General features: G+C 52.8%; 2 protein-coding genes across 2 annotated transcripts in view; one reads left to right on the plus strand and one right to left on the minus strand.

Moving 5' to 3' along the window:
• LOC147119302 (uncharacterized) overlaps nucleotides 1-13,180 on the minus strand; it is a 39,674-nt gene that overhangs the window by 5,104 nt on the left and 21,390 nt on the right. The window lies entirely within an intron of this gene.
• LOC147119303 (zinc finger protein 862-like) lies at nucleotides 11,134-12,627 on the plus strand. Its single transcript, XM_085984069.1, has one exon. The coding sequence runs from the start codon at nucleotides 11,134-11,136 to the stop codon at nucleotides 12,625-12,627; it is 1,494 nt and encodes a 497-aa protein (XP_085840195.1).

The following is a 13,180-nucleotide window of genomic DNA, read 5'->3' on the forward strand; positions in this document are numbered from 1 at the left end:
TGTTCGGGGCCTCAGGCCCATCCTGGGTGTTTATAAAGCCTCCCCGCCAGTTCTATTGCTCCCCTGCGCTCTGCCGCCTCCTCCCCGCTCTGGAATCTTCTCTCCACCTTCCACTGCCATCACCCGACTGGCGGCACTGTGCACGCGCGGAACCCGCCCCGCACCGAGCTCTCCCCGCGCCTGCGCACACCAGGCCCTGCAGCATTGACAGGGCCTATTCTACAGCGCAGAGTATTCTGGGTAGCAACCATCGCCATTTTGGGTCAACAACAAGGTGGCAGAAAAGTGAGTGGACTAGCTGAAGACAGAGATAACTTTGGAGGAGGGACTAGGATGAGAATGAGCTGTGTGGCACAGAGCTGGAGAAGCTACTTAACGGAGTCGCTTGCTGAACAGGGTGGTAAGGGGAATTTGGTGAGAATGGGAATTGGATGCTGAGAGGGAAGGAGGTGCTCAGTAATTTAAACCAAGGAGCAACAGTAAATAAATAAATAATCGCACCGGCGGACACTGAAAAAGTGACATCATAATGAACACACATCAGTGCAAATTAACATAAGTATATTGGTAAGTGCATCGATATCCCTTTGTGTGTTTAGTCTCTTTAATGGTTAGTGTTGAGCTTGACTTAGACTTATTTGCACTAATAAATCTTTACTAAGTCAAAGGAAAATGATGTAAGTGACCACTTACATGTGACACCAAATCCTATAAATGGAAATCAGAGAGCCTCAGTATAGAGAGTGGTCATGGTGGTGAAAACTGCTCTAGTGAGGGCGAAAGGCGGGTAATAGATGAAGATATGACGGTGGAATCAGATGGTGACAGATTATTTTCAGAAGCCCATTTCAGACAGGCTGATGATTGGATGTAACCAGCCCAACACCTGGATCCGCCTGATCTTGTCCCCAAATCCCAAAGTCTAATGTCCCTGATAGAAACATAGAAGATAGGAGCAGGAGTAGGCCATTCGGCCCCTCGAGCCTGATCATCCAAATCCAGTACCCTGTCCCTGCTTTCTCCCCATATCCCTTGATCCCTTTAGCCTTAAGAAATATATCTAACACCTTCTTGAATATATTTAAGATCCCCTCTCATTCTTCTAAACTCTAGCGAATATAAGCCTAATCGATCCAATCGCTCCTCATACTTCATTCCTGCCATCCCAGGTATGAGTCTGGTCAATCTTCGCTGCACTCTCTCCATGGCAAGAACATCCTTCCTCAGATAAGGTGACCAAAACTGCACACAGTACTCAAGGTGTGGTCTCACCAAGGCCGTGTACAACTGCAGCAAGACATCCATGCTCCTGTACTCGAATCCTCTCGCTATGAAGGCCAACATACGATTTGCCTTCTTAACCGCCTGCTGCACCTGCATGCTTACCTTCAGCGGCTGGTACACTAGGACACCCAGGTCTCGTTGCACTTCCCCTTTTCCCAATCTATTGCCATTCAGATAATAATGTCTTCCTGTTTTTGCCACCGAAGTGGATAACCTCGCATTTATCCACATTGTCATGCATTTGCCATGCATCTGCCCAATCACCAAACCTGTCCAAATCATACTGGAGTTTCTCTGCATCCTCCTCACAGCACACATGCCCACCCAGCTTTGTGTCATCTGCAAACTTGGAGATATTACATCTAGTTCCCTTGTCTAGATCATTTATATATATTGTGAATAGCTGGGGTACTAGCACCGATCCCTGCGGTACCCCACTAGTCACTGCCTACCACTCAGAAAAAGACCCATTTATTCCAACTCTTTGCTTCCTGTCTGCCAACCAGTTCTCTATCCAAGACAGTACCTTACACCCAATCATATGTGCTTTAACTTTGCACGCTAATCTCTTATGCGGTACCTTATCGAAAGCCTTCTGAAAGTCCAAATACACCACATTCACTGGTTCTCCCTTATCTATTCTACCAGTTACATCCTCAAAAAATTCCAGTGGATTAGTCAAGCATGATTTACCTTTTGTAAATCCATGCTGACTTTGTCCAATCCTGTCACTGTTTTCCAAGTGCTCTGCTATTACATCTTTTATAATGGACTCTAGCATTTTCCGCACTACCGATGTCAGGCTTACCGGTCTATAATTCCACATTTTCTCTCTACCACCTTTTTAAATAGTGGGGTTACATTAGCTACCCTCCAATCCATGGGTACTGCTCCAGAGTCTATAGAATTTTGGAAGATGACCAGCAATGCATCTACTATTTCTGGGGCCACTTCCTTAAGTACCCTAGGATGTAGATTATCAGGCCCTGGGGATTTATTGGCCTTCAATCCCGTCAATTTCCCTAACACCATTTCCCTACAAATACTGATTTCTTTCAGTTCCTCCCTCTCATTAGACCCTATGTTCCCCAACATCTCTGAGTTTATTTGTGTGCTCCTTTGTGAACACAGAACCAAAGTATGTATTTAATTGGTCTGCCATTTCTTTGTTCCCCATTATAAATTCCCCTGATTCTGACTGCAAGGGACCTACGCTTGACTTCACCAATCTTTTTCTCTTCACATATCTATAGAAGCTTTTACAGTCAGTTTTTATGTTCCCTGCAAGTTTACTCTCATACTCTTATTTTCCCCCTTTTAATTAATCCCTTTGTCCTCCTTTGCTGAATCCTAAACTGCATCCAATCCTCAGGTTTGCTGCTTTTTCTGGCCAATTTATATGTCCTCTCCTTGGATCTTATGCTATCCCTAATTTCCCTTGTTAGCCACGGTTGAGTCACCTTTTTTGTTTTATTTTTATGCCAAACAGGGATGAACAATTTCTGCAGTTCATCCATGCAATCTTTAAATGTTTGCCATTGCCTATCCACCGTCAACCCTTTGAGTAACATTCACTATTTATACAGAATATTAATCTCCAGCGCAGATGCAGGGGTTATTAAGATCAGCAGAAACAAACCATAACTACTAGAATGAACATGGTTCAGTCCTCAATCCGATCACAGTAAATCATATTCCATTCACTAATCTGGTCTTTCAATGGGAGGTTTACCCAGCATTCCCTGCGGTGGACCACGTGCCGCACCCAGACTACTGGAGCCCAGCGCGCAGGCGCAGAAGCATGCGCAGTGCGTTACTGGAGAGGGACGGAGAGGAACTGAAGCCGGGAGCGCAAGGATGCAGCGGGTAAGAGTCGCGACGGAGGGGAGTAATGGGCCGTTAGGTGGGTGGAGAGGCTTCATAAACAACTCCTGCAGGAGGCAAGCCCCGAAGATCCCGTGTTTGCAGTTGCGGGGATTTCTTCCCCTTACAGGCTCAGGTTAACGGCAGCCATATTTGTGAAGGAGGGCAGAAAGTTTCAGTGCAACGTCATTTTATTTAGTGTGTAACAGTGCATGCGAGGCCATCTTAGTGCAGGATCATAGAGTGGGCGGGACGGGGCTTCGATGTCTGCTTCCAACCGGGTCCCAGTGCCCGGGAGTGACAATATCTCAGTTATTGTATTCTCACTCTCCACACAGGGGAGTTCTCACCATCTCTCCTGAAGGCGCTGGTAAGTGCCAAGCTCAGAGTTTACATACCATACAATTGTAAGAGCAGAGCCCCAGAAGGTTGTGGGTTCAAGTCCCACTCCAGGGATTTAAGTGCAAAAATCTAGGCTGACACTCCAGTGCAGTACTGAGGGAGTGCTGCATTGTCAGAGGTGCTGTTTCTCAGATTAGATGTTAAACCGAGGTGGACATAAAAGATCCCGTTGCACTATTTTGAAGGCGTTATCCCCGGTGTTCTGGCCAATATTTATCCCTCAGTCAACACCACTAAAAAAAAACAGATTATCTGGTCATTATCACATTGCTGTTTGCGGGAGCTTGCTGTGCGCAAGTGGACAGTGGAAACATTCTTTCTGTATCCACTCTATCAAAATTTTTCATAATTTTAAAGACCTCTATTAGGTCACCCCTCAGCCTTTTTTCAAGAAAAAAGAGACCCAGCCTGTTCATCCTTTCCTGATATATATACCCTCGCATTTCTGGTATCATCCTTGTAAATCTTCTCTGCACCCTCTCCAGTGCCCCTATAACCTTTTTATAATATGGCGACCAGAATCTAAGTGTTGTCTAACCAAGATTCGATACAGGTTTAGCATAACTTCCCTACTTTTCAATTCTATCCCTCTAGAAATAAACCCTAGTGCTTGGTTTACTTTGTTATGGCCTTGCTAACCTGTGGTGCAACATTTAGTGATTTGTGTATTTGTACTCCGAGATCCCTTTGTTCCTCTACCCCACCTAGGGTTGCACCCTCCAAGTGATAAGTGACCTCCTTATTCTTCCTACCAAAATATAATACCTAACATTTATCTGTGTTGAATTTCATTTGCCAAGTATATGCTCATTCTGCAAGTTTATTAATGTCCTCCTGTAACTTGTTGCAGGCCTCCTCAGTATTGACTATCTCCCCGCCCCCCCGCCCCCGTTAACTATCTGCCATTCCTCTGGCACTACACCTTTCTCTAATGAATGATTAAATATGTGTAGTAATGCCTCTGCTATCTCTTCCCTAGATTCTTTTAAAATACATGGATGCCGGGGTTTTATCCTCTGAGTTTGATTAGTTTATTTAATATATTCCCCATTCTTTTATTTTAAATGCACTTATCTCATTCCTAATCTCATCATCCAATGTCATGTCCACCTGTTCTATCTCCGTGGTAAATACTGAAGTAAAATAATTATTTAATATTTCTGCCATCTTTCCATCGTTATCTGTGGTATTATCCTGACTATCCCTTAATGGCCCTATTCCCATCCCAACTTTCCTTTTTTTTAATTGATGTGCCTATAAAATATTTTACTATTTTGTTTTATGTTCCTTGATAATTTAATTTCATAGTTCCTCTTTGCCTCCCAAATTGTTTTTTTTTTACTTCTCTCCTAATTTCTTTGTATTCTCCCTTATCATGCACTCCCCTGCTGTCCATGTACTTAGTGTATACCTCTTTCCTTACCCTCAATTGTTTCCTTATGGCTTTATTCATCCATGGAGTCTCATTAGTGTTTAGTTTGTTCTTTCCTTTTAGTGGAATATATTGTTCATGCACTCTGTTGAACACCATTTTAAATGTTTCCCATTGCTGTTCTACATCGTTGTTTGCCAATATTGTTGTCTTTATTTTCAAGTTCTATTCTCAGCCCCTCAAAATCAGCTTTTCTCCAATCAATTAATCTGGTTTTTGTCATACTTATGTCCTTCTCAATTATCATCTTAAAGCATGTTATATTATGGTCACTACTGCCTATATGATCTTGCCACAGAACTCTCAACTCTCATGATTTTTACCTAGTGGCGAGATTGGTCCACTGAAAAGTCACTCGTTGTCACAACTCAGATCTTCTAAACCTCTAGACCAATCAGAGTGTGGCATTCGTTTGTCAGGGAGACACCCTCCTGTGATTGGCTGCTGCTGGGACATGTGAGGTAGGTTTCATCATATAAGGAGGCAATTGTTTCCTCCAATAGTGACAGGTGAGGAGAGGTCGAGAGCGGAGCGGGTAAAGAGGGTGAGGAGAGGCCGAGAGCGGAGCGGGTGAAGAGGGTGAGGACAGGCCGAGAGTGGAGCGGGTGAAGAGGGTGAGGAGAGGCCGAGAGCGGGTGAAGAGAGTGAGGAGAGGCCGAGAGCGGAGCGGGTGAAGAGAGCGAGGAGAGGCCGAGAGCGGAGCGGGTGAAGAGGGTGAGGACAGGCCGAGAGTGGAGCGGGTGAAGAGGGTGAGGAGAGGCCGAGAGCGGGTGAAGAGGGTGAGGACAGGCCGAGAGCAGAGCGGGTTAAGAGGGTGAGGAGAGGCCGAGAGCGGAGCGGGTGAAGAGAGTTGAGCGGGTGAAGAGGGTGAGGAGAGGCCGAGAGCGGAGCGGGTGAAGAGAGCGAGGAGAGGCAAAGAGCAGAGTGGGTGAAGAGGGCGAGAAGAGGGCGAGAGCGGAGCGGGTGAAGAGAGCGAGGAGAGGCTGAGAGCGGAGCGGGTGAAGAGGGCGAGAAGAGGCCGAGAGCGGAGCGGGTGAAGAGGGTGAGGAGAGGCCGAGAGCGGAGCGGGTGAAGAGGGTGAGGAGAGGCCGAGAGCGGACCGGGTGAAGAGGGTGAGGAGAGGAAGAGAGTGGAGCGGGTGAAGAGGGCGAGGAGAGGCCAAGAGCGGAGCGGGTGAAGAGAGTGAGGAGAGGCCGAGAGCGGAGCGGGTGAAGAGAGGGAGGAGAGGCCAAGAGTGGAGCGGGTGAAGAGAGGCCGAGAGCGGAGCGGGTGAAGAGGGCGAGGAGAGGCCGAGAGCGGAGCGGGTGAAGAGAGTGAGGAGAGGCCGAGAGTGGAGCGGGTGAAGAGAGTGAGGAGAGGCTGAGTACGGAGCGGGTGAAGAGGGTGAGGAGTGGCCGAAAGCGGAGCGGGTGAAGAGGATGCGGAGAGGCCGAGAGCGGAGCGGGTGAAGAGGGTGAGGAGAGGCCGAAAGCGGAGCGGGTGCAGAGGGCGAGGAGACGCCGAGAGCGGAGCGGGTGAAGAGGGTGAGGAGAGGCCGAGAGTGGAGCGGGTGAAGAGGATGCGGAGAGGCCGAGAGCGGAGCGGGTGAAGAGGGTGAGGAGAGGTCGAGAGCGGAGTGGTGAAGAGGGCAAGGAGAGGCCGATAGCGGAGTGGGTGAAGAGACTGAGGATAGGCCGAGAGCAGAGCGGGTGAAGAGGGTGAGGAGAGGCCGAGAGCGGAGTGGCTGAAGAGGGTGAGGCGAGGCCGAGAGCGGAGCGGGTGAAGAGGGTGAGGAGAGGCCGAGAGCAGAGCGGGTGAAGAGGGTGAGGAGAGGCCGATAGCGGAGTGGGTGAAGAGAGTGAGGATAGGCCGAGAGCAGAGCGGGTGAAGAGGGTGAGGAGAGGCCGAGAGCGGAGTGGCTGAAGAGGGTGAGGAGAGGCCGAGAGCGGAGCGGGTGAAGAGGGTGAGGACAGGCCGAGAGCAGAGTGGGTGAAGAGAGTGAGGAGAGGCCGAGAGCAGAGCGGGTGAAGAGGGTGAGGAGAGGCCGAGAGCGGAGCGAGTGAAGAGGGTGAGGAGAGGCCGAGAGCGGAGCGGGTGAAGAGGGTGAGGAGAGGCCGAGAGTGGAGCAGGTGAAGAGGGTGAGGAGAGGCCGAGAGCGGAGCGGGTGAAGAGGGCGAGGAGAGGCCGAGAGCGGGTGAAGAGAGTGAGGAGAGGCCGAGAGCGGAGCGGGTGAAGAGGGTGAGGAGAGGCCAAGAGCGGAGCGGGTGAAGAGGGTGAGGAGAGGCCAAGAGCGGGTGAAGAGGGTGAGGAGAGGCTGAGAGTGGAGCGGGTGAAGAGGGTGAGGAGAGACCAAAAGTGGAGCTGGTGAAGAGGGTGAGGAGAGGTCGAGAGCGGAGCGGGTGAAGAGGGTGAGGAGAGGCCAAGAGCGGGTGAAGAGGGTGAGGATAGGCCGAGAGCAGAGCGGGTGAAGAGGGTGAGGAGAGGCCGAGAGCGGAGCGGGTGAAGAGGGTGAGGAGAGGCCGATAGCAGAGTGGGTGAAGAGAGTGAGGATAGGCCGAGAGCAGAGCGGGTGAAGATGGTGAGGAGAGGCCGAGAGCGGAGTGGGTGAAGAGAGTGAGGAGAGGTCGAGAGCGGAGTGGGTGAAGAGGGTGAGGAGAGGCCGAGAGTGGAGCGGGTGAAGAGGGTGAGGAGAGGCCGATAGCGGAGCGGGTGAAGAGAGTGAGGATAGGCCGAGAGCAGAGCGGGTGGAGAGGGTGAGGAGAGGCCGAGAGCGGAGCGGGTGAAGAGGGTGAGGACAGGCCGAGAGCAGAGTGGGTGAAGAGAGTGAGGAGAGGCCGAGAGCGGGTGAAGAGGGTGAGGAAAGGCCGAGAGCAGAGCGGGTGAAGAGAGGCCGAGAGCGGAGCGGGTGAAGAGGGTGAGGAGAGGCCGAGAGCGGAGCGGGTGAAGAGAGTGAGGAGAGGCCGAGAGCGGAACGGGTGAAGAGAGGCCGAGAGCGGAGCGGGTGAAGAGGGTGAGGAGAGGCCGAGAGCGGGGCGGGTGAAGAGAGTGAGGAGAGGCCGAGAGCGGAGCGGGTGAAGAGAGTGAGGAGAGGCCGAGAGTGGAGCGGGTGAAGAGAGTGAGGAGAGGCCGAGAGCAGAGCGGGTGAAGAGGATGAGGAGAGGCTGAGAGCGGAGCGGGTGAAGAGAGCGAGGAGAGGCTAAGAGCGGAGCGGGTGAAGAGGGCGAGAAGAGGGCGAGAGCGGAGCGGGTGAAGAGGGCGAGAAGAGGCTGAGAGCGGAGCGGGTGAAGAGGGTGAGCAGAGGCCGAGTGCGGAGCGGGTGAAGACGGTGAGGAGAGGCTGAGAGCGGAGCGGGTGAAGAGGGTGAGGATAGGCCGAGAGTGGAGCGGGTGAAGAGGGCGAGGAGAGGCCGAGAGCGGAGCGTGTGAAGAGAGTGAGGAGAGGCCGAGAGCGGAGCGGGTGAAGAGGGTGTGGAGAGGCCGAGAGCGGAGCGGGTGAAGAGGGCGAGAGCGGAGCGGGTGAAGAGAGCGAGAAGAGGCCGAGAGCGGAGCGGGTGAAGAGGGTGAGGAGAGGCTGAGTGCGGAGCGGGTGAAGAGGGTGAGGAGAGGCCGAGAGTGGAGCGGGTGAAGAGGGTGAGGAGAGGCCGAGAGTGGAGCGGGTGAAGAGGGAGAGGAGAGGCCGAGAGTGGAGCGGGTGAAGAGGGAGAGGAGAGGCCGAGAGCGGAGCGGGTGAAGAGGGAGAGGAGAGGCCGAGAGCGGAGCGGGTGAAGAGGGAGAGGAGAGGCCGAGAGCGGAGCGGGTGAAGAGGGTGAGGAGAGGCTGAGAGCGGAGCGGGTGAAGAGAGTGAGGAGAGGCCGAGAGTGGAGCGGGTGAAGAGGGTGAGGAGAGACCGAGAGCGGAGCGGGTGAAGAGGGTGAGGAGAGGCCGAGAGCGGAGCGGGTGAAGAGAGTGAGGAGAGGCCGATAGCAGAGTGGGTGAAGAGAGTGAGGATAGGCCGAGAGCAGAGCGGGTGAAGAGGGTGAGGAGAGGCCGAGAGCGGAGCGGGTGAAGAGGGTGAGGAGAGGCCGATAGCAGAGTGGGTGAAGAGAGTGAGGATAGGCCGAGAGCAGAGCGGGTGAAGAGGGTGAGGAGAGGCCGAGAGCGGAGTGGGTGAAGAGAGTGAGGAGAGGTCGAGAGCGGAGTGGGTGAAGAGGGTGAGGAGAGGCCGAGAGTGGAGCGGGTGAAGAGGGTGAGGAGAGGCCGATAGCGGAGCGGGTGAAGAGGGTGAGGACAGGCCGAGAGCAGAGTGGGTGAAGGGAGTGAGGAGAGGCCGAGAGCGGGTGAAGAGGGTGAGGAAAGGCCGAGAGCAGAGCGGGTGAAGGGAGGCCGAGAGCGGAGCGGGTGAAGAGGGTGAGGAGAGGCCGAGAGCGGAGCGGGTGAAGAGAGTGAGGAGAGGCCGAGAGCGGAGCGGGTGAAGAGAGGCCGAGAGCGGAGCGGGTGAAGAGGGTGAGGAGAGGCCGAGAGCGGAGCGGGTGAAGAGAGGCCGAGAGCGGAGCGGGTGAAGAGAGTGAGGAGAGGCCGAGAGTGGAGCGGGTGAAGAGAGTGAGGAGAGGCCGAGAGCAGAGCGGGTGAAGAGGATGAGGAGAGGCTGAGAGCGGAGCGGGTGAAGAGAGTGAGGAGAGGCCGAGAGTGGAGCGGGTGAAGAGGATGAGGAGAGGCTGAGAGCGGAGCGGGTGAAGAGAGCGAGGAGAGGCCGAGAGCGGAGCGGGTGAAGAGGGCGAGAGCGGAGCGGGTGAAGAGAGCGAGGAGAGGCCGAGAGCGGAGTGGGTGAAGAGGGTGAGGAGAGGCCGAGAGCGGAGCGGGTGAAGAGGGTGAGGAGAGGCCGAGAGCGGAGTGGGTGAAGAGGGTGAGGAGAGACCGAGAGCGGAGCGGGTGAAGAGGGTGAGGAGAGGCCGAGAGCGGAGTGGGTGAAGAGGGTGAGGAGAGGCTGAGAGCGGAGCGGGTGAAGAGAGTGAGGAGAGGCCGAGAGTGGAGCGGGTGAAGAGGGTGAGGAGAGGCCGAGAGCGGAGCGGGTGAAGAGGGTGAGGAGAGGCCGAGAGCGGAGCAGGTGAAGAGGGTGAGGAGAGGCCGAGAGCGGAGCGGGTGAAGAGGGTGAGGAGAGGCCGAGAGTGGAGCAGGTGAAGAGGGTGAGGAGAGGGTGAGAGCGGAGCAGGTGAAGAGGGTGAGGAGAGGCTGAGAGCGGAGCGGGTGAAGAGGGTGAGGAGAGGCCGAGAGTGGAGCGGGTGAAGAGGGCGAGGAGAGGCCGAGAGCAGAGCAGGTGAAGAGGGTGAGGAGAGGCTGAGAGCGGAGCAGGTGAAGAGGGTGAGGAGAGGCTGAGAGCGGAGCGGGTGAAGAGGGTGAGGAGAGGCCGAGAGTGGAGCGGGTGAAGAGGGCGAGGAGAGGCCAAGAGTGGAGTGGGTGAAGAGGGCGAGGAGAGGCCGAGAGTGGAGCGGGTGAAGAGGGCGAGGAGAGGCCAAGAGTGGAGTGGGTGAAGAGGGCGAGGAGAGGCCGACAGTGGAGCGGGTGAAGAGGGTGAGGAGAGGCCGAGAGTGGAGCGGGTGAAGAGGGCAAGGAGAGGCTGAGAGCGGGTGAAGAGGGAGAAGCTGGGAGCGGAGCGGCTAATTAATATTTCCTTGTCGAGCATTGTATCCGCCTTCTAGTCATGTCAAAAACGGGACATCCAAGCAAGTGGCGTCACTACAGGTGTAAATACAATGCCGGCTGGAGCAGCTCCTACACAGTACACAGCAGCAGACTGTCAGATGAACACCCATTTTGTCTTGTTTGTTCTGTGGACATCAACATTGGGAATTCTGGAGTGAACGACCTCAAGAAACACCTGGAAACTTACAAGCATGTGAGTCGGGCTGAGGCCTCGAAAAGGCAGCAGTCGACAGGCTTTGTTAGCCCAGCTCGGCAGACTTTAGCTCAGAAGGTTACAAATGCTGAAGTACTTTTTTGCCAGGCCATTGCGGAACATGGATTGCCCATTGCATGTGCAGATCATTTCACCAAACTGGTAAAGCTGACGTTTCCTGATTCAGACATTGCAGAAGATTTTCCTATGGGAGTACCGAAGCCAGTGCAATAATACAGGCTCTTGCCAGGCACCATTCTGAATCCGCTGTAACACATGCTCAAACTGGCCCCATCACTTTAATGGTGGATGAGAGCAATGATGTTCGCAGCGACAAGGAGGTTTGCATTCTGATCAGGTACTTTCACCAGACTCTTAAAGTTGTAAAAACAGAGCTCGTGGCTGTGGAAATATGTAATGCATCAAATGCAGAAAAGGTGTTTAGTCTAATAAATTCTGTTCTTGCTGCCCACCACATTCCCTGGGAGAATGTTATTGGTTTCTCTTCTGACTCTGCCAATGTCCTGAGAGGAAAGAATAACTCTGTTTTAAGTCGGATAAAACAGCGGTCACGTTCCGTGTACAGTCTGCCTTGTGTTTCCCACATTGTACATCTTGCAGCGAAGGATGCTGTTGAAACAATCTCTAAACCAGTGGAAGATCTGCTCGTGGACATCTTCTATTATTTCAGTGGTAGCGCGAAACGAAAAGAGGAATACGAGCAACACCAGCAGTGGTGTGACGCAGACGAGCTTGAGCTAATAAAACACAGAGGAACAAGGTGGCTCAGTCGCCGCCCAGCAGTAGCGAGGTGTAATAACCAGTGGGAGCCCCTTAAAGCCCATTTAGGAAGCAGCAATGAAACGGAACAACCCGGCCGAGTGCAGCGAGTTTACACCTACAGACAAGACCAGGAAATGCACCTTTACTTCCTATTCTTGGAACATGGGCTGGATGATTTATTAGCCTACAATGTTTTTTTCCAAGCCGAGGATTCGAGAGTTGTCTACCTCTGGGAAGAAAGCCGGAAACTGCTAAAAACGCTGCTCAACCGATTTGTGGAGTCGGATGTGTTGAGCAGAGCCGATGATGTCACCGCGGTGGATTTCCAAGAATTAACGAATCAGAAAGAAGACGAGAAGTTGTCTGTTGGTGTTAAAGCGAAGATGTTTCTTGCTGCGGATGGAGATTTAGACAGAGCCACACTTCAGAGCTTCTATGCTGGAGTCAGAAAGTTTTATTCTGCAGCTGTCCAGAAACTACTGAAAAAATTACCACTAACGGACAAAATAGTGGAGGCGCTGGGGCTGCTACATCCAGCTAAAAAACTGGATTATGGGGAAGACACGATTATTAGTCTCCTGACACGGTTTCCATCGGTAACGAAATCCGACGATGAGAAACAGACCATCGTGAACGAGTGGAACCAGTATCAAGTAGATTCTCAACTGCCCGATTTCCAGCCAGGGGCAACAAGACTGGATGAGTGGTGGGGGCAAGTGCTGGATCTGAACCAAGTGGGGACCCAAGAAAAGCGCTATCCAGCCCTTTGGAGATTGATTGCTGCTCTTCTGATTCTCCCTTACGGTCAGGCCGGCGTGGAGCGAGTCTTCTCCCTAACGCGGAGAAACAAAACCACTTTCCCATCCAGAATGTGCAGCAACGTTTCATCGGCTGTGCTCGTAACAAAAACAAACGGTCCGACCTGCTGTGAACTGAGAGCTTCCCGACAGCTGCTGGAAATGGCTAAACGCGCAACACTGCAGCAGATGTTATCCCAATCGCCGTCACCATAACCTTAAACTGAGGTGCACAGCAACACGTTGACAGCAGATGTCATCCCAATCCCCGTCACCGTAACCTTAAACTGAGGGGCACAGCAACACGCTGACAGCAGCTCGGGTTTCTGAATGGTTTTTTGTAAGGCGTTTTTAGATAAAATAATCTCGTTTTTTGTGAAGGGCTGTGACCTGTTCGAGATTAAATAAGCCACTAATGAGTTTATAAACCAACGGTCACTCTATATTGGTTTATGTTTGAACACCGGGGGAGTGGGACTCGCTGAAGTGGTCTTGCAGAGAGCTGGCACGGGCTTGATGGGCCGAATGGCCCCCTTCTGGGCTGTAACTATTCTATAATTCTATGAAACAGCAACTCATGATTTTTATACGAAATCTCTTGATTTTAAGAGTTTGTTTCTTGATTTATGAGGCGGTCTGATTGGCATGACTGGGAGCTGATAGGAGATTGTGGGCTCGGGGAGGAGCTGGACCCGCGGGTGGGCTGGGAAGCTTCATAAACACCCGGTGTAGGCCTCAGGCCCCGAATTAGAGCCCACAGGCCCTGGGT

This window comes from Somniosus microcephalus, chromosome 4 (genome assembly GCF_052327205.1).
Source record: "Somniosus microcephalus isolate GS21.2 chromosome 4, FLI_Smic_1.0, whole genome shotgun sequence".
NCBI classification, from domain to species: domain Eukaryota; kingdom Metazoa; phylum Chordata; class Chondrichthyes; order Squaliformes; family Somniosidae; genus Somniosus; species Somniosus microcephalus.

What these genes read in the sequence shown, in the direction of transcription:
- LOC147119303 (XM_085984069.1), top strand. Translation starts at nt 11,134, where the DNA reads ATGGTGGATGAGAGCAATGATGTTCGCAGCGACAAGGAGGTTTGCATT.